The 19559-nt window shown below is 45.5% G+C and overlaps 1 protein-coding gene and 1 long non-coding RNA gene across 12 annotated transcripts in view; one reads left to right on the forward strand and one right to left on the reverse strand.

Moving 5' to 3' along the window:
* HLF (HLF transcription factor, PAR bZIP family member) overlaps positions 1 to 9170 on the reverse strand; it is a 33790-nt gene extending 24620 nt beyond the window's left edge. The window contains exons 1-2 of the mRNA XM_031598717.2: positions 8869 to 9170; positions 7582 to 7917 (exon numbers count right to left, since the gene is read on the reverse strand). Coding sequence (XP_031454577.1) covers positions 7582 to 7917; positions 8869 to 8974 — 442 coding nt within the window. The 5' untranslated portion in view covers positions 8975 to 9170. The remainder of the gene's footprint in view (positions 1 to 7581; positions 7918 to 8868) is intronic.
* A 211-nt stretch (positions 9171 to 9381) lies between these two features.
* Positions 9382 to 19559, forward strand: part of LOC116232411 (uncharacterized) — a 46830-nt gene continuing 36652 nt past the window's right edge. For 3 of the 11 annotated variants that reach the window (XR_016459033.1, XR_016459031.1, XR_016459040.1), the window contains exons 1-3: positions 9387 to 12810; positions 13212 to 13419; positions 15212 to 15318. This is a non-coding gene — a long non-coding RNA (uncharacterized LOC116232411). Of the gene's footprint in view, positions 12811 to 13211; positions 13420 to 15211; positions 15319 to 19559 lie in introns of all 11 variants that reach the window. The other 8 variants (XR_016459035.1, XR_016459036.1, XR_016459032.1 and 5 more) reach the window with 6 other exon arrangements.

The raw sequence follows: 19559 nt of genomic DNA on the forward strand, positions 1-19559 counted from the left end.
CTATGGCTGTAAGCAACAGAGCTGCAAGATTTACATACGTAAAATGACCGTCTGTCCCACACTGTAATGAGAGGCCACAGCTGCAGGGATTGCAGACATCAGTAACATCTGTATCTCCACTACGCAGCACAAAAGGGAACAGTGGTATGTCTGATTGCTGCAGGGTCCTTCAAATTAAGTCGGTTTAACCCTCTCTGTTTTGATGAGGAACAGGATTTACTCTCAAGTTCTGGTTTCCACTTACTCAGCTTTAAAAGCTAAGCACACAGCTGTTTTTGAAACAGACTTCTTGCTGAAGTAAGACTCACTTCCGAACCTCGCAGTGGTGAGTTTGTGAAAGGACCTGAACTGTTTGAAATCACCTCCTTAATTTCCATGCAGTCCCTCTCATGCAGAGACTGCTCTATATTCTGCAGCCTTGTTGTAAAGCAGCCTTCTATAAGGTTTAGTACTACTGTTTCATTAACTTGTGTTAATGCACTGGATGCCCCAGAAAACGGAGCTCTGCAGAAGTATTCTGCGTTTAGAAGTTTCACGTTACTGTTCTTTCAGTTTTCCAAAATGCAATCTACAGTTTCTTTCCTTGTCTCCTTAGAATTTTCAAGTTACAAGCAGTTACAGTTAGACCACTTTTAATTTGTTCCCCTTTATCACAATTACTGCATTTAGCAGGTCACCTCAAACACAGCTGTGTCTGCATACAAGGACTAAGAGACTGGGGAACCTTGCAAACATTTCAAAAACAAAACTGAGGTCCAATCATTGCCACCTAAAGTAATGGATCTTGCTATGGATGGAAAGCCCTGCTCATTCGTTTATTACATGCAGGAGTACCAACCAGCTCTGTAATGAATTACTTAATCTTTGACCTATTGTCCACAGCCACGTTCCAGAACAAAGAATTTATAGCAAGCTGAGCTCCCTAAGGCTAATTGGAAGAACTTTTCTAAACCATTCTCCATCCTTCACCAATCTCTGCCAAAAAGTGCACTTTTGCCTCTGCTTATATACCTGAATAGCCAACACTTCACTGCAGATGAGCTACTGCTGTAGGTCTCTCTGGCATCTGCTTGTAGTACCTGCCTGCTAATGCACTGATCTATAGGTACCTGCGCAGTGCTAACCCAGATTTGTGCTTCAGTTAACGAGTACCTGAGTTTCTAGTATCCTAATGGAATCTGGATTTTTTTCTTCCTCCTGCATGGGTCCATGCACCAGAACACAAGCATATGAGCAGAGTGTCAGAATTCTCAATGTCTGTTTTAATTAAACAGCAAATAATGTGAACAAGAGAATACTAGCAATAAGATGAAGAGCAAAAGCTGCTTCTCTCAAAGTCGAACAGAGAACCCTTAAACCAAAAGATGCCACATCACAGTAGCTAAGCAAGTGAAAGTCTGGGCCAACTTCAGCCCGGGCAAGATTCAATTCAACCAGAGAACCGAATGTAGAAGTGTAGCCATACAACACCTTCACGTGTGTCAGAAAATGTGAGAAGTTGAACAGTAACTCGTATTCGTATCAAACGTGACGGATGGCACCTCGGCTGCACAAAGCTGCAGGGCTCCAGCCCAAGCAGAAAAAAACACAATGAAACACCGCAGCACCCACATTACGTCTGAAGCTCTCAGGACCAAGTTCAACTTTCCAACAGAAAGCTTCTTCAATACTGTCAGCTCATGGAAAAAAAAAAGCCATAAAAGCTGCAGAATCTCTTTATCATGCATTCATTTTGACACTGATGTGCATTCCGATATTTGTTTTCTATACTTAATCTTCATGCATAACTTGCTCCACTAATTACTACAGGATTTGATGTTTAAGTAAATGTTTGTTCTCCCCCCCCCCCCATCTACTTCACATGGAATAGATCAAACCACAGCTTCTTCCTTAATATAACTTAGTTGAAACACACTTTCCTGACTCTCAACATCTTTTGTGGAATTCAGACAAAATATTGCAATATTTTACGAGAGTAAGCCTTCAAGAAAGCAAGCTAACAATTATGTTAGCATGTAAAGCAAGATGCCAACCAAGCTTCTGATTTCATAACACTCTAAAGTACTCTTTACTGATGACAAATATGTCCTTTCAGTCTGAGAAAACTCCACGGGTACACTGAAACCAGCTACCCCCCTCCTCCCAGCAAAAAAAATCCACAAAGATAAATGACAGGAGAATGGATGGTGACATTCTGCTGCTCCACCTTAGAGCTGATGAAGGAGAGCAGTCAACATGCAGTCAACTGTACTGAAATCACTAACTGTATGAGGAGTAAAGCACTCATCACTGAGATTAATTGGCAGAATCTGGTCACGGCTTGCTCCCACCATTGCCAATCTGTCACATAAGCATGGAGAGATTGCAGCAATTTAATATGTTTCCCAGTAGCTTCATCTAATCAGATAATATCAATGCCTTCTTCATATACATCTCCTGACGACGTCTTAACTACAAGATACTGTTCTGTGAAAGACTACAGGGTGTGCTTGCTTCTTCAAAACCAACTCTCTGCACTAGGCAACCTTTCTGGGATGGGAAGCAGGCCTAAAAGAAAGACAACAGTACTGCAATAAGTTTGACTCTCAGGCATCCTTCAAATGCTTTCCTCAGGGGAAAAAGCACCCACTCTCCTCTAATCTGAGTTAGCCCTGACTCACGTAAGTGGCTCTGTTGGTGAGGAAAGTGCTGATCCACAAGAACTTAGAGGCAGGCCAGGTATTTTCTAAAAAAGCAGTACAAAACCCAAGGTTTTTCTTGCTGTTTACTGTTTGAACTCCTAAGAAACTTCAAGTTCTTTCACGTAGCTGAGCAATTATTTAACCAATAATCAAATTTTGGCAGCAAATATTAAAATTAGATCTTCTGACAGAGACTCGGTGTTCTTGCTTCTAGCGTTAACAAGGCTTGTTCGTTCAGCACTTTTTTCCCTGTTATCATATGACAGGCTATTTTTAATATTTGCCAGAATGTATTTTGCATCTTCCTTTGATCCAGAAAGCAGTTTGTGAGGCTCGCCCGCACGCTGCACCCTCCTTGCTGCTGCAGTCCACAGAGCCGCGCTTTTCCACTCGGCTGCGGTTTCGGTAGCGGCAGGAGCACACAGCCACGCACGCATGCCTGCTGCTCCAGCAAAAGCTCTGCTGAACAGGCTGCACAGGGGACTGCCACGTGCCTGAGCACATGGTCACGCAGGCATCAGCCATTCAGAGCCTCACGTGAGAGGCAATGTGAAGAGCAGCTCTGGTACCAGCCTGCCTGGCCGGTCATTCCCATGTTATCACGTGGGATGGCAAGGGTCAGAGAATTCCCAGCCCTTCTCAGTGCCAGAAGTGGAATCTTTTGCTTCTGAAAAAGGGGGGCTAAAGTTATGGCTCATGCAACACCTATCAACTGCTTGTAAACAAAGATTAAAGCTTTGGAGAGGATTCCTCATCCAAGCCGTCTGCTGGAAGCACTGCCCTCCGCACTGCGGAGGCTGGCTGGAAGGGGAGGTCACGTTAAGAAACACATGGGAAGGAGGACTACAATGCAGGGAGTGTTGCACACACACCCTTCTGTGGGCTGCCCCCTCACCAAGGCATTCCCAGCATGCAGCTGGAAGGCTGGATGCAGCAGAGGCAGCCATCCCCAGCTAGAGGGTACGCCCAGCTCAGAGGGGAGTGAAGGCAACACCAAAGACCCACCCAGTCCTGCCCACTGTCAATCATATCAACTCTGTATCTATGCAACGAGCAAAAAGTAATGGATAACGTGCTCTAGATGACATCTCCCCACTGAGCACATATAATATGGCATTGAATAAAAGTCTTCATGCTCTTGCAGGAGGGGAGTTGGTAGGGCACAATTCAAATAGAAATGTTTTTCAGCTTTCTGATCAGTGCACTCCTGACTCTCCATTTATTTTGTTACTGAAAGCAACAATTTACAGATGACACTATATATCTGCAACAGATTACAAAGCCTGTTTGTCTATTTTTTCTCCCCTTTATCTTCAGGGTATCCTGCTCAAGTAGGACCATGGCACCCAGCAATCCAAGCATCACAGAGCGAAAACCACCCTCCATGGAAATACAAAGACAGGGAGGGCTTTGTAAGCTCCCCAGGGCCCTGTCTGCCACAAGGAGCTGGGCTGTAATAATACATGGCACATCAGTGTGCTTGTACCCTCTGTGACACAGCCCCATATCCAAAGCTTTGGTGGCAAACGAACTTGACATCTAAATCTGAAAGAACATATTTCCTAAGTAGAGCAGTCCTCCAGACTTACCTAATGTTTCCAAACCCAAACCCTTTACATTGCTCCCCAGTTCAGCCCAGTAAAGGCAACACAGAACAGGAGGATAAAAGCAACCACTGACCAATTAACTGCCAAATCTGATCCTCCTTTTATGTACAAACAGCTGAGCACTCCCAGTTTCCTTAAAGGACTGCACAGCTAAATGGAGGTACACTTAATAAAGCTTTCTTTATCAAGAACTCTTTTTCTGAAGGAGCTTAGTTTTCAATTAACTAATCAGCATCCAATACAGAAAGAAAATATGTTTTAACGGATGATGGTTTGCAATACTAAATTAAATCAAAATACTGTTTATTAATAAAAGATACGGTGAACAAGAGATGCATTTGATTCCAGTCTTACAAAAACCACTACCCTACATCCCTCCTATTCAAAAGCAAATCAATTTTTCCTATATGGAGATTCCCAAAACAGGATTTGATGGCAACGTAGGTGTTTTCTTTAACCTTTACTATAATTCAGAAGAAAAAGATAAACTGGTGAGACAGAACAGTTCTCTAACAATCAGACAACCCAAGCTGGAAATAAAAAAAACTGTTCTATTTATAAGGAATTTGTTGTTGTTTCATTTTAGTTTGTTTGCTTGTTTTCCTCTCTCCCTGAGGATCCTGTAATGTCACGTTTACAGACACAGTCAGTCCAGCTCTGCTGGGCCCAAGCACACTTCTCACTGAAAGCCAAGGCAAATTCCCAGATCTCTTCCAGAGATAGCACACAATGCATATCTACAGAAGCCAATGATGCCACTCAGATAAGCCGTGTATTTCAACACACACACACAAAATTAAATCTTAAGCCAGTTTTCTGCAGACCCCTCTCTGCCTGAGATACCCCATACAGACACATAAACCACATCTGGTGTTCCAGACTCCTGAACACAGCCTTCCACATACACAGTAAGATTTGGGGCCAGCTGCATGAGATATGCTGATGCTACCTGCCCTGGTGTCGTGTAAAGCAGGGATGTGAGAAGCACAGCATTTGATCCTCCCTTCAGCCCCAGGTCACACAGGCTTACATTATAATATTAATTAAAACAAAATTCAGAGTACAAAATTGCTTAAGAAGAAAACTGATTTTTTTTTAGGTGATAACAAGTAAGATCATGAGAAATTAATTTTATTGAAACTGTAATTTAGACTCTGTTGTTGCTTTCTTTCCAGAAGTACAAATTAAAACAGCTATGCACAGAGAAGCAGTAGTTCACATCAATTTAAAAAAAAAAAAAACCTTGATTCATGTAAGTTTATTAAAATAGTTTTTAAAAGTACCATAGGGCTTTCACCAAGAAGTTGCAGTGCAATTATTTTAATGATTACCTTCAGACAAACTTTTATATTTCAAGGCAGCATATTTACCCCAGCACTTTTTGACAACCTAACACGGACATTTTTATTTTACTGATTTCTTTTTAGATAAATACTATCTTACCTTAAAACAGATTATTGATTGGACTTTTCCCATGACAACACAAAAATATTCCAACAACTGGACAACTAACACCACTACGGTTAGCACAGAACCTATCCGCAATTGGGGAAAAAATGTTATTGCTAAGAAAAATGAATGAGCTTACCCTTAAAAAAAAAAAACAACTTTAATAAAAAAATTGTATTACTCTTAAGACAATATGGCACGGGGAAAAAATACCTTCAAGTTCAGAAGCTTTCCCCTGCCCCAAGAGACCTGACTCCTTTCACAACAATAAAGGAGCACACAGTTTCTAGTGAGAGAAGTTAGTAACCCCAAGCTGCAAACAGCTCAGGGAAAAATCCGAAAATCAATGAGATGAAAATAAGCCGTGCAGGCAGCTGATCGCAAATAAATTCTGACAGGTGATCATTAAAAGCCTGGCCCATAACTAGGCTCCCCTGAGAAGAATGAGGACAGATTGTCTGCTTTTAATGCACAAGTGACAGAAAATGGGGTAGCATACCCGCACTATTTTTAAAAACTCGCTTGGGAGAAGCGAGATTTTGTTTTATATTCCACTCCTGCCAACTCCAGATATATTTTAACATTGGAAGCGCTCACAAGTTACTGGTTAACTAAGAAATGCCTTGAAACTGAAATACAGAAATGAAGTAAAATCCACGTACAGCAAGTAAACAAAATCCATGACCCAACACACACGCGACTTAGGGCCAAAGGCTCTATTGACAGGTTTGGGGTGCTCTGGGGGGTGCTCTACTTCTTTTTAATGAAAAAGGCATGTTGTAGACTTTTAAGACTTTTCTACTTCATCCTGTTTTACAACTTTTGTCCTTCTATTTATTTACTTCGCCTCTTTATCAGATGACTCTGACAATGACTTCGCACGCTGAGCAGCGTGGCAAGCGATCAAGCAGAGTGGAGAGGAGCGGTTTCCTGCCCCCATGAGCATGCTTTGCTCCAGCAAACCTTGTGGGAGCAGAAGAGCACAATAAGTCACCCTTGGACTTTTTTTTCGGGGGAAAAAAAAAGCAAAGCTCCATGTTTTCCGAACTTTAAAGTTGACACTATTCTCCAGGCCATGATCTCAGCCGTGCTGGTATCAAGCCAGAGCAGTTACTCTAGATGTGCACTGGTGTCTCTAAAGGGACTGTTTGAAGCATTAATAAACAAATAGAAGAGTTCCACTGACACCAAGCAGGTTTGAAACATGTGTTAGGCTCAGAAATTGGCTCCATGTCAATTTTTTTTTTTTTTTTTTGCCTGGAACTAAAAGTAACCATAGGTGTAACATGTTAACTCTGGACAGCTGTACTCAGTGTATGCTACTTTAAAAAGGTTACAATGCAGTTACAAGATTTAGTTTGTTCCACCTATTGTGGCAAATTTTACTATACTCAATAAGGAATAAGATCACATCCAAAGTTTCAAACAGGAAGCATGGTCTAAGGATTATCTTAAAAAAAATAATTACCAAGGCTACAACTCAAATATGGGTAAGAAAAATAACACCCACTTTAATGGTCCTTCTCCCTGTTCATTTCACATCATGGCATACACACATTACTATTTTGTGTGTTTTTCATCTGCTATTAGTAGGCTACCAAAGAAGAACAGACAACAGGAAAGTTCTCTTGGAATTCTTGCAGCTTCCTGACATAAGTTAAGCAAGAATCCCTATGGAGCAGCTTAACAATACCTAGAGCTACTTTCCTTTTCTGAGTACAAATGCCACAAATCACATCAGCCCTCTCTAAACTGCCTGCCAAGCATACAGTGAGAAGCAACGATGTACAGCGGGGAGGGAGACTCACGCCACGATCCAGAGGAAGCTCTGAGGGCTGATTTACCTGGTCTGACCGGGCTCTGCATGCAGTTCTGCGACACCATGCCTGGGTGGACTGAAGTAGAAGCCCTGCTGCTGAGGTCCATGACAGAAGGGGATGCTGAGGTAGCTTGCTGCAGACCTGGCTGGTGTGGGCTATGCTCGTGCTGGTTTGGGCTGGGTGGAATGCCATTTTCTGAAAGGAACTCTTCCAGGTCCATGTATTCCAACTGGAAAGTGTCTCCATCGTATGGCAGCGTCTTGTCCCATAATGTCGGGCCCAAGAAAGCAGACTGAGGGACTGTGGTACTGGTGCTGTCATCCTCTAGCTTCTTCTCTTTGTCTTTTTCTTTACCGAATGCTTAAACAAAACAGATAACAAAGATGTAAGAGCTGAGTAATTAAAATATTACCACTCCTTATTTCTTACAGCCAAGATTGCAGGGGAAACGAGTATTAGCTTTATAAAATCAGTTCCCTTGATTCACTCTGTTAAGTGCAGCACGGAAGGGTCGTGACAACCGAGCACCTTTACTGGATGCAGCCACGCTTGGTTTTTTCTGCTTCTTTTAGTTAAGGATCCCATTGCACACTTGGATTTGAAGCCAGCATGTGAGTAACAGCAAGCTGGGAGATACTGCTGTATCCTGCTGGAAAGGAACAGTCTTGACCTAAACCTGAAGGGTTTGTTATAAGGTCACACTTAAAAAATTAAGGTTCCACTCCTGTAGTCCTCGAATTTAATAACTATTTTGCTTGCTTTAAGGTGGCCTCATGCTCAGCAGCAAATTACAAAACACATCATTTGAAGAAATAACGCTATTAACGCTTTAAAGTTTCTAACTCAGAGCAGCAAAGCCTCACTGGCCTTACGTTGATGTTCGAGAGTAGAATCAAAGTAAAAAAGAAAAAAAAAGTTCAAGCGATGTTTCCTACCCGCCCCTACAACGAAGAGCTGTAAGGAAACACCCGATTTCCCGCAGACGTTTGGGAGACCCCGAAGGGACGCAGCCGGCAGCGCCGTGCCCGCACCGCACCGAACGGCGCGCGGCTCCGCGGGACCTCCGGCTCCTCACGGCTCTCCGCTCCCGCGGCGCTGCGGGGTCCTCAGCCAAACCGGGGCTCGCAACCCACCGCGGCGGCGGACGAGCGCCGGGTCACGGCGGCAGCGCCCGGCGCCGCACCGAAGCCGTCCCGGTACCGAACCGCGCGGGGCGGCAGCGGCGCCGAGCCGCCATTTCGGGGCGCGCTGCGAGGGGCGCGGAGGGGCGGCGGGGGGAGCGCGGGGCCGCGGCCGCCCGGGAGGCCTCACCGTCTTCGTGAGCGAGCGGCAGCTTGAGCGGGTTTTCCAGCAGGGATTTCAGCACCCCGTAGGTGGGAGGTAGGAAGGTGGGGTTCAGCGGGAGCGGCCGCGACATGGTGGGCTTTCCCTCGGGGCGAGCTGCGCGGCAGCGGCTCCTTCAGCCTTCCTCCGGCGGTGCCGCGGCGAAACGGGCGTTGCGGGGCCGGGCCGAGGGACGGCTGCGGGCCGCCGGGCAGAGGGAGCGGGAGAAGCGCCTCCGCCGCGCAGCTCCTCCGGCACCGTCGCTCCCGCTGTGCGCCGCGCGCCCCGGCCGCGCGCCCATGTGCAGGCGCTGCCGCTGCTGACGTCACGAGCGGCGCGGCCCCGCCATTGGCGGGGGGGGGGGTTGAGGCGGGCGGCCCCCGCCCTCAGCGCCGCCCCGGGGCGGTGTCGCCACAGCCGCGCCCCCTCAGCGGCACGCGCGGCGCCCGTTGTCCGCGATGCGGCGGGGCGGGGCGGCGGGCGGCGGGTCCTGGCCGTGCGTCGCGCTCTTCGCGCCCGCCCCGGGCCCGGCGCCGTTTCCGTGGTAACCGGAAGGCAGCGCGCTGCGCGTGATCGCGTGACCCCGCGGGAGCCCTCGGCCGTGCCCGCGGCGCTGCGGGTCCCTCCGGCCGGGCCGGGCGTGTCGATGGGGAGCGGCGGGGCAGCGTGCGAGCGGGCCGGGACGCTGCCGGGTACGGAGCGCTGAGGGCCAAACTGCTGTCGTTGGAAAGCTCGAATCGCAAAAGTCGCGGAGGGAGCGACAAAGAGGGGCAGCGCTCGTGGGGTTGTGGTACGGAGCGCTGCTTCTGCATGGTGTAAAGATGGAATGAATGGTGAGGAGTTGGTGAAGTGACAGAGGAGAGCTGTGCCAGCACTGCGGGAACGGCGCGGCGGTGAGCAGCAGGTTAGCTGCGGGCGTGAGGACAGAGCAGAGCTGCAGCTGTGGCTGTTGGCAGAATTGGCACTTTCTACAAAAATATACTAAAAAAAAAAAACCACCAGGGTTTTTTTTTAGGTACCAGGGGACCTGAATGCACCAGCCCTGTCATCAGACGGGTGCTGCAGAGCCTCTTCGTGACCGAGGTACGAGGGCTGCTCCGAAAGTAATGCCTCCTGTTTTGTCACGTTGGCCCACGATGTCAGAATCACAGAATTGCCAGGGTTGGAAGGGACCTCAAGGATCATGAATCTCCAACCCCCTGCCACATGCAGGGCCACCAACCTTCCCACGTAATGCTAGACCAGGCTGCCCAGGGCCCCATCCAATCTGGCTTTGAACACCTCCAGGGACGGGGCATCCACAACCTCTCTGGGCAGCTGTTCCAGTACCTCACCACTCTCTCTGTAAAGAATTTCCCCCTGACGTCCAACCTAAATCTCCCCTCCCTCAAGTTAAAACCATTTCTCCTCATCCTGCCATTATCTACCCTTTCAAAGAGTTGATTCCCCTCTTGTTTGTAGGCTCCCTTTAGGTACTGAAAGGCTGCAATGAGGTCACCCTGCAGCCTTCTTTTGTCCAGGCTGAACAAGCCCAACTCCCTCAGCCTGTCCTCATAGGGGAGGTGCTCCAGCCCCCTGATCATCTTCGTGGCCCTCCTCTGGACCTCTCCAACAGCTCCCTGTCTTTCTTGTACTGGGGGCTCCACACTTGGACACAGTACTCCAGATGGGGCCTCACAAGAGCAGAGTAGAGGGGAACAATCACCTCCCTGTCCCTGATGGCCACCCGTCTTTTGATGGAGCCCAGGATCCCATTTGCCTTCCGAGCTGCAGGGACACACTGCTGGCTCATGTTAAGTTTTTCATCTATTAAGACCCCCAGCTCAGAGGCAGATGTTGGCACGGCAGCAGAGGTTGAACCTTGCCACCAACATCCCGCTCCATTTCGTTGTGATGGCAGCAGAGCGGAGATCCGACAGAACGGTGTCTGACGCGGGAGAGCAAACGGAGCAAAGAGGTGGAACTGAAAAAATCGCACCCACTGACGTCCATCGATGCCTGCTGAATGTTGATGGAGACCAAGCAGGGATGTGAGCACAGGGAGGGCTGTGCTGCGTTCCAGCAGCGGGGCAGAGGGTCTCACCTCCTGGTGCAGGTTCTTACGCGCACAGCATGCAGCTCTTGTTCATCGCTGGCAAAAATGCACAACTAACGTTGGCGACCGCGAGGAAACGCAGCGCCTTGAAGTTGAAAACGTGCTGTATCAAACGGCGTTGTTGTGCAGCTCTTATCTGGTAGTTTCCATGGAAATAAATAGGAGGCATTACTTTCGGAGCAACCTACGCACATGGAAGTTAAGAACAAATCTTCCAAGATTCCCCCCCCCCCGTGCAGTTATTTCCTAGCAAAGTCAATTGGAAATACAACTTAGGATGCAGACACGGTGACGTTTAAGGCGCCCTTCTCCCTGCAGGGCCCGGCGGGAGCACAGCTGGGGGCGCGAGCCCCGCAGCAGCACTGGAAGGGGGGGGAGAGGAGGGCGCGCGGGGCCATCACGTGAGCGCGCGGGCTGACCTACTTTGGGCCAATCGCAGCACGCGGAGCTCCGCGCGCCTCCCGCAGCAGCGCCACAGCGTGGAACCGCCGCAACGGTCGCTCCACGCGCCCCGCCCCGCCCCCTGCGTGGCGCCTCGCCTCGCTTCACCTCACGGCACCTCGGCCTCTGCGAGCCGGGCAGCGGCTGCCGCTTCTGTCTTCTAAATACATTTGGTTTTTTTTTGGGGGGGAGGGAGAAAATTACAAAAGTAGCGGGGAGGATGCATAAGCAGGAGAGCGGCGTTTGGGGAGCGTGCAGAGAAGCCGTTCCCCGTGGTGAAATACCTCGGTTTGGCACCGCCCTCCCGCAGGCTGCACGAAGACGCGGAAGGGACGGCGGCTTCAACCTTTGTTTTAGCTGTAAAACAGCAGAGCACCCCCAGCTTAGCCTCGGGTGTCAGTCCACCTCCATCTGCCCGGCAGGACCCGTTACCCAGAGATGCACAGAAAGCCAAACGCTTACGTTCAGACACCCGCATCCCAGGCAGAGCCCAGAGCCGGCAGCTCCTGAAGGGGAGCACGCAGCCCCAGCTGCACGCAGAAACATCCCAACCCTGCGCCCGCACGGCTCCTGAGAGCCAGGACCTGTGCTGAAGGAACCACGATCTGCCCCCTCCGTTTCTATTATTTCATTTTTTTTTTCAAAGGTTTTTAATGAATGTGGGAGAGACAGGTTTGGAACAGCGTTGGGGTGATGGCAGAGGAAGTTCTCTGAAGTAATCTGGGGGCAGCGCCAAGAGCCATTCCAGTTCTCAGAAAAATAACCAGTTACTGCTTATGTGCTGGGAGCTGAAAGATTGATCATTTTTGCTGCCAACATTTACAGTCAGTCCTGACCGTGACAGTAGATCAAATACATGTACTTTTCTGGACAGCTGACCTGGTTTGAACTCAGTGAGTGTTACTCTCAAGGATGACTACATTTTTGGAATAAATACTTTGCTATGTTTTTTAAAGCAACCATAGCCTCACCAAGCACTAAGCAGCCTCTCAGGACTGTTTCAAACACCTGGTGCCCTTGGTGCCTTGGGGAATTGTTCAGACCCTGCAGGTGTGACTAGCTGGTGAAATGAGATGACACAGCTGGACTGAGACGAGCCACAAAGTCATCGCTGGCCTGTTCTGCAGTTGGACATTGATCTGAACGAGGGTAACTTCCAGCTGGTGCCAGTGGGAGAAACAATTTGATCCTTTCTCTGTGCTCGGCTCCTATTCCTTTCTCACTTTTGGCTTGCGTGCAGCAGGAAGGCAGTTAGAAATAGCTGTTCTTACATGCTTAGGCTGTTTGATTTTGGAACTTGGCGCTGGTTTTACTGGAGATAGAAGAGCACCCACAAGCAGAGAATGAAACATCCCATCCCCAGGCAGAGCTGTAACGGGAGAAAGGAGTGAAAGGTGAGCATCTCATCCTTATTCAGAGTTTCTAGTGAAGTCAATGACCCAGATTTCTCTGACTTCAAATGGCTGTTTTCAGCAAGCTTGCCAGAGGCATGGTGCTGGGGAAGGTCAGGCAGAATTTAGCCTCAAGTGTTCTTCATGTTCAGGCTTATCAGATCTGGATTTGTAAAACTTCACACTGAACACCCACTAAAATCTGACCAGTGCCCTGGGCTCCAGACTTTGCAAGGCAGCTGCCCAAAGCTTGGGATTCCTTTGTCTGTACTTCTGGGCTCAGTTCTGTAACAGTTGCCTTGTTCCCAGATCTTACTCTTAAAAAAATTACAGAAAACCAGTTTTTAATCTTGTGGTATTTATTAAGAACCTAGAAATACAATAAACCTCTTTACGTTCTCAAGGAAGCCTGACCTGCTGGAAAACTGGGACAAGTCCTGCAGACAACAATCAGCCTTCCAAACAATGGCATTAGAAGTCATGCTATGCCTTTTTATGAAAGAATCGTCATAACAGCACACATTTTAAAAGAACAAGCAAGCAGTGCAAGAGTGCTCGTTACTAACCTGTATGCAGTTTATCCTGAAGGACTGGATCCATTAAGGCTTGCAGGTGAGATTTTCCCCCCTCATTCCACCCCTCCTTCCCACCCCAAAATGTTTTCCCACTCAGTTATATGCAGTAATGGAGAAGGTTCTCAGTTCCAAGGTCAGGCTGCAGCACCCTTCCTTAAAATCTATCCTCATGTCTCTCTTATGGCCTTTTTATTTTTAATCTCTCATAAATAAAAACAATCAGTTGGAAACTAGTTGTTGTTATCTGAGTATTAGAATATATATACTGAGTGTGTCTACCAGACTTTTCATGTGTTTTGAAATCTACATTTGTAAGTACCATAAAGCAACACAGAAATGTACAGCAACCACCATTTTAAGAGGCAAATGTACCTTGCATTTTGTACACGCAACTCCTTCCTTTATTTGATACAGTGAGACAGATTAAATCTCTAAAGATTAACTTGGATTTTTAAAATGCATTTCCAAATATTGAAAAAGCTTTACTAATACTGAGCATCCAAAATCTGGATTTCAGTTGTATGCTCAGTGTTTACCAAAAGGAAGTGGAGGTATTTTCCCATAACCATTTGTTGGCTCTGCCTTAGCAGTGTCCGGGGCTGCTGCCTGCTGTGACTCAGGATGGAGCAGCTGCACACTGGGAATTGTGCTCAGAGTGCAAGCAGCAGATCCTGGGCAGCCACAGTGCAAGTACTCCTGCCTCAGCTGTGGTCAGCAGCCCCCCTGCAGATGTCCTGCTGCCTTCTGAAAGAGTAGACGAGTAGATAATTAATCTACCAAGAGTAAATTACTGATGTCTCCTATAAGGACAGACATGTATGGAAAAAAAAAATACATTAAGAGAGATGTATAACAGTTGCCATTTCAAACATGTTCAGTTTCGTAAAACTATTTTTGTGCATTTAAATGAAATGCAAAAGTAATAGTGGTAGCTTACAGCTTCATTGTACAAACTTTTGATGTTCATGCAGACACAAGAAACCATAGAATTACTGCTTTTCATTGCTTTATTCTGCCTTTGACTTTTTTAATGTTGTATTTTATTTTAAAGTTATCAGCCTTGATATGTGGAAATGTGGATGCATAATTGTCTATATCTGGACTAAAGATTTTCTTGCCTCTATATTTTCCTGGTCAGGCATTTAGACTACAAGCTATACTGAAAGCCTTGGGCAGCAACCTATTCTGAAATCATCAGACATAACTGGTTTCATATTAAAACAGATCTGCATTCATCTTACTCCCATTCATTTTGTTTTAATCTTTAATTACCTTGTAGTGTAGCATTTCCATAGGCACTGGTGGGTTTTATTTTTATTTTTTTTTAATTGCCAAAGGGCATAAACATAACCAGTATTCTATGGCTATGCAACAACACACATGCAAGGAAATAAAGATGTCCTCCTGTATTTTCCCTTAAATGGCTTTGACCTGGAGAATACATCATTTTGATTGACATAAGAAAGAAGGCTATACTATTTGCTATAGCTGTTTCAAACTTATCAAAGGAAGAAATAGAGGCTTTTTAGATGGCTGCTTGCCAGCATCACTAATCAGAATTTTAATGAGATTTTTCTTTGAAGGCCTAAATTAGGCCTAATTAACAATATATAAAGCAAATATATAATGCCATAAAAGAGATGCAGCCTGCAGTCTTTTATACAGAATACACATTTCAATCTCCTTACAAATAGAATTGTTAAGCTAAATACACATCTTTATGCTGCTTAAATATAGGCAGAATTTCTTTACTGTTATGCATTAATTAACAAATTGCCTTTAGAGGATGTGGTTGTCCACTCTTATAATAAGTTGGAAATCTCTGACAGGGATTCATACGAGTGCTTACGGCTGAAGCCCTCTCAATGAATTCCGTTCACATTGACGCAGACTCTGAAAACTCCAGTCCAACACACGCCACAGTCACAATGGCAGGGTAAGCTGTTCTCTTTTACTTCCCTCAAGTACTCCATTTGCCATCGTGTCTCTGGATGGACCATGTGTTCCTATTGTTTGTGGGCTGGATAACTAGCCTGCAGCTCCCATTTCCCAACCATCATAAAAGGCACTGTTAAATTTAGTCTGCAGTTTTCCTCCAAGCATTTAGGACAGAAAATCATTAGCAACTACAAAACATTATCCTCAAAACACAGCATTGTTTCTTCCACTCCCCACCAAACCGGATAGCATGAAAAGAAAGAGGAATAAACGAAAGACGTTTTTCTTTCCCACTTGTAAGGTTTTGGTGCTACTTACTGTTCTCTCCTGGGCTGACGTATCTCTAACATTACAAAGTTTTTTAGAAGGGGAAGTGTCTTTAATTAGAGTTGCTCAGATGCAGCTTATTGCAGTTAAACACCTGGAAGTATGGAATTACAGCATCTACTTAAACAGATCATTTTATTCACAAACTGAAACCATTGACCAGGAAGCCTCTTTCAAAGCCTTTTTCCAAATTTAATGCTTAGTAAACAATTCTGATTTCTTTTATCCCCGTTAAGTCAACATCACTTCTGATTCATTTAGCTCATGAAACTAAAGATGAATAGCAGCATAACAATGGGGAAAAAAACAAACAAACGCACACACCAAAGCACAGCAGAATAGAAAGAATCAAAACCCAAGTACTCCCCCTTGCACAAACTCCAAGTCACCAGTTCAAGCGCTGCTGGATCGAAGCATTCCGAGTACTTGAGCAGGATAATGCTCTAGGGATTGCTCTGGAGCAGGTCTATTTGGGAAGCTGTAGACAGAGTTTATGTTAAATTGCAGCATCTGTAGTTAATAAGAATAGTCTCTCAAGTGCCCATTAGCTTTGAACTAACATCAGACACGTTCTAAGTAAGCTTAAATAGCCATTTCAAATGTGTATTTCTTGAAGTGTGTAAATAAATATATTCTCAGCGATTTTAAGAGAAGAGCCAAACCACAGGGTGAAGTGAGCCAGAATCATTTCGCATCTGTTACAACACTCCGGATAATGTTTTGGGTGATTTATAGTGGAAATATTTGTTTTTCAGCTGGAATTTTGGTAACTCAGAACAGATGTTCACAGCAATGTTGGAATAATGTCTACCCATACTTCACTGTTAAATAAAGCACTGTTACACATTTAAGCTAACCTAGGTTGGTTTAACCTGAAATCTAATATACTGTGAAGTTGGTAAGCTTAAAAAAGATACATGGTAATGGAGATGCTCATGGAATACAATATAATTTATTTTTCCGTATTACCAGGATTACAAGGCATACAATGGTGCATACAAAGAATACCAAAGCTGTTAGATTTCCTGTTTTGTGAATCTAGATGGAGAAGTGCTTGTCTATCAATTTAATATTTTTTCAAAGCTATGTAATGTTGAACCAACTCATTTTTCTGACTTTTTTTTTCCCACCCTCTGCAAGCAGAGGGATATTTCTTAACCAGGAGAGAGAACCAGGTTCTTGTGATGATAGAGTTATGTATCTTTCCTAAAAAGCTGGCTAGTTGTCTTTAAAATCATTAGGAATTCAGTACATAATTTAGAAAAGACAACACACAAAACAATAATCAACTGTCTGTATCGCCTAGACCTGCAGAACAGGGATGAATACAGTCCTCTCTTCTCCACTAGAGTTACTCATCTCTCAACATTTTGCCAGATGAGAGTTGGCATCTATGCTTATTATATGAGCTGGATAGACAACATGTTCTGAAACCAAGTGATATCTCTGCATTTGCTTCAGTGGCATGGAGCTCTGGTTTTGTTTTTTTCTTTTTAATTTCCTTTTGCTCTGTAGAGGCCAGACAAATAGCATCCAAAGCTCTTTGCTGATGCAAATTCCAGATTGTCAATGGAGTTGTGCCTGATTTGATGTTTTTACCTTATGATGCTGGTTGCTTCTTCTAGGAACTTTCAGCTTCTCTGCTCTACTCTTCTTACTTCCCAGGAAAGAGCCCCATAATCTGGCATGCAGCTATTTAATGGTTATCCCGTTTGCAGCTGTATTTCTTTCCAGGTGGCATTACTATTTTCCTAATAGCTGAAAGCATTAGCAATGTCAGAGAGGTTTCAGTTACTCATTTCTACGTGGAGCACATACTTTGAATGGCTGTTACTGCATTTAGCTCTTGAAGATATACAAAGAGAAGCTTCCTCACTGATTTGCTGAGCTCTCAGCAGTACCTGATGATGCCCAGTCTAGGGCTGCATGCTGTTAGAGGCACAGTTTCCTGCTCAGTGCTTAACCCCAGGTGCTTCCAGGTGGGAGAGAAAGGCAGAGGCAGAGCACCAGGAGCATAGATTTTCCTTGGGCTGCAGCTGTTTTACACCTGTGTCTCCTCCTCCTCTAAGCTGTCACTACGCACTATTAGCATTTGGAACAACTGGAATCTCAGTAGAAGCTTGTTGTGCAAATGCAGTACAAATGCAGATCTTATTAGAATATACTTTTTGCAAGCAGGTTTGTATTTTTAGCAGTGACACGAGTTGCCTCGTTAGATACCATGGATACAAGCTGGCTGATTTCTGCTTCTTAAAGAATCCTGAACTACTGAGAACTTCTCCAGGTCCAGAGGGCGTGATCCTTCCAGGCTGCGAATGCTTTCTGGGGCTGAGCTGTCCTCATTCCATCAGAGGTGAAGGCTCTCCCTATGCTACAGGATCAATCTGGCTTGAACAGAAATTCTGTGCATATGGCCTACAAGAAAGCACAGCTTGCTCTGGAATGCCCATAGATAACCCCGGTTTATTTAAGAGTTGCACTGAGGCTCTTTGGAAGGCAGTCAAAGGTGTGATTATTGTGGGATTAGTGGCTCATGAGCAGTGTCTGCTGAAACAGTTCACTCTCACTGGGCTGTTGAAATTTCTCTGGTATTGTATCTCACTGCCACACAGACTGGTTTTAGAATCAAAGAAATCTGTGGAAACGCTATATTTCTGTCCTAAAGGATCTGTCATGTCTTTTCTGAAAAGGTAACACTGGATTTAGTATAAATGTAAGGTTTGCTGTTCTGTTCTCAAAGTTGCTGGTAAGCTTTTACAAAAACTAAAATATGTACATGTTCCTGGGATGAGCTTTTGTAACTCTGACACACACTGCAGCTACAGACACAAAACACTGCACTTTTGGTTTATTTAGAGAACACACATTTCAGCACTCAGAGGCCCCCTTATGATCAGGCATCAGCACAGAAAGCACTAATGAGAATTTACAAATTAACTCTGGAAAAAAAAAATAATTAGAAGCATTCCAGTTCTATGCTAGACAACAAGAGTTGTGATTTTCTTCAACACTTAGAAGAGTTCCTCTCAAAATTGCAAAACTCTGCTGATTTAGCTCTTCTCCAGCAGGCATACGCTGCAGGGGAGGAGCTGCTGGGCCCTGCCAGGAGGCCACAGCACTGAGTGCAGTGCAGGGAGTGCAGTGCAGGCTGCACAGCCCAGCCTTGCCTGCTCAGTGCTTGTCAGGATGGGCAGTGGGAGCTGCTCCTAGCCTGCCTGTGACCTGGATTCAGGAGGCTTGAATCCAGCTGGATCCTGCTGTAATCTATGATTTTAATCCTCTCTCCTCCCCCAGAATTGCATGAACTGCAGTCGTGGCTGAGGTTCATATCCAGAATCTGCACGCAGATTAAAAAAAATCTTGACAGAAAAGCTCTCAAAAATATCTTTCATCAAGCAGTAGTCACCACTTGTAATTACCATGCTTTCATCTGTAGCTGTCATTGCACTGTAAAAAGTGGCTGTTATAGTGGCTGTTACTCCCATTTTAGAGAAGAAACAGATGTTCTAGGGACTTCTGAACAGATTAATACAGAAATTGCATGCCTAAAAGGTCTTCTAGAAAATCCTGTCATTATCACATGACTGATTTTGTTCAGTACACCCAGGAATTCAGCCGATCTGCTGCTTGTGCTTTGCTTCTCTTATTTGTTCTAAAGCAGTAGTTTTGGTTTGGAGTTTTCATTTCACTTCTGTTCTAGGGCAAAGCTGAAATAACACAAGTTATCAGCACTTTCTTTTCAAGGCAATCTTTCAGGTAGGGATTTGTTTGAAACTTCTTGAGGCTTAATTTGGTTTTCTGATCAAGAGACACAGAAGTCGCATTTGTGCAATCCAATTAGGCTCCATCCCTGGCAGGGACATGGCGTAATGCACGTACATCCAGCTGACTCACTGTCCTTCCCTGCTCTCA

Source organism: Phasianus colchicus, chromosome 20, assembly GCF_987193195.1.
Source record: "Phasianus colchicus chromosome 20, bPhaCol1.hap1.1, whole genome shotgun sequence".
In the NCBI taxonomy this organism is placed as follows: Eukaryota; Metazoa; Chordata; class Aves; order Galliformes; family Phasianidae; genus Phasianus; species Phasianus colchicus.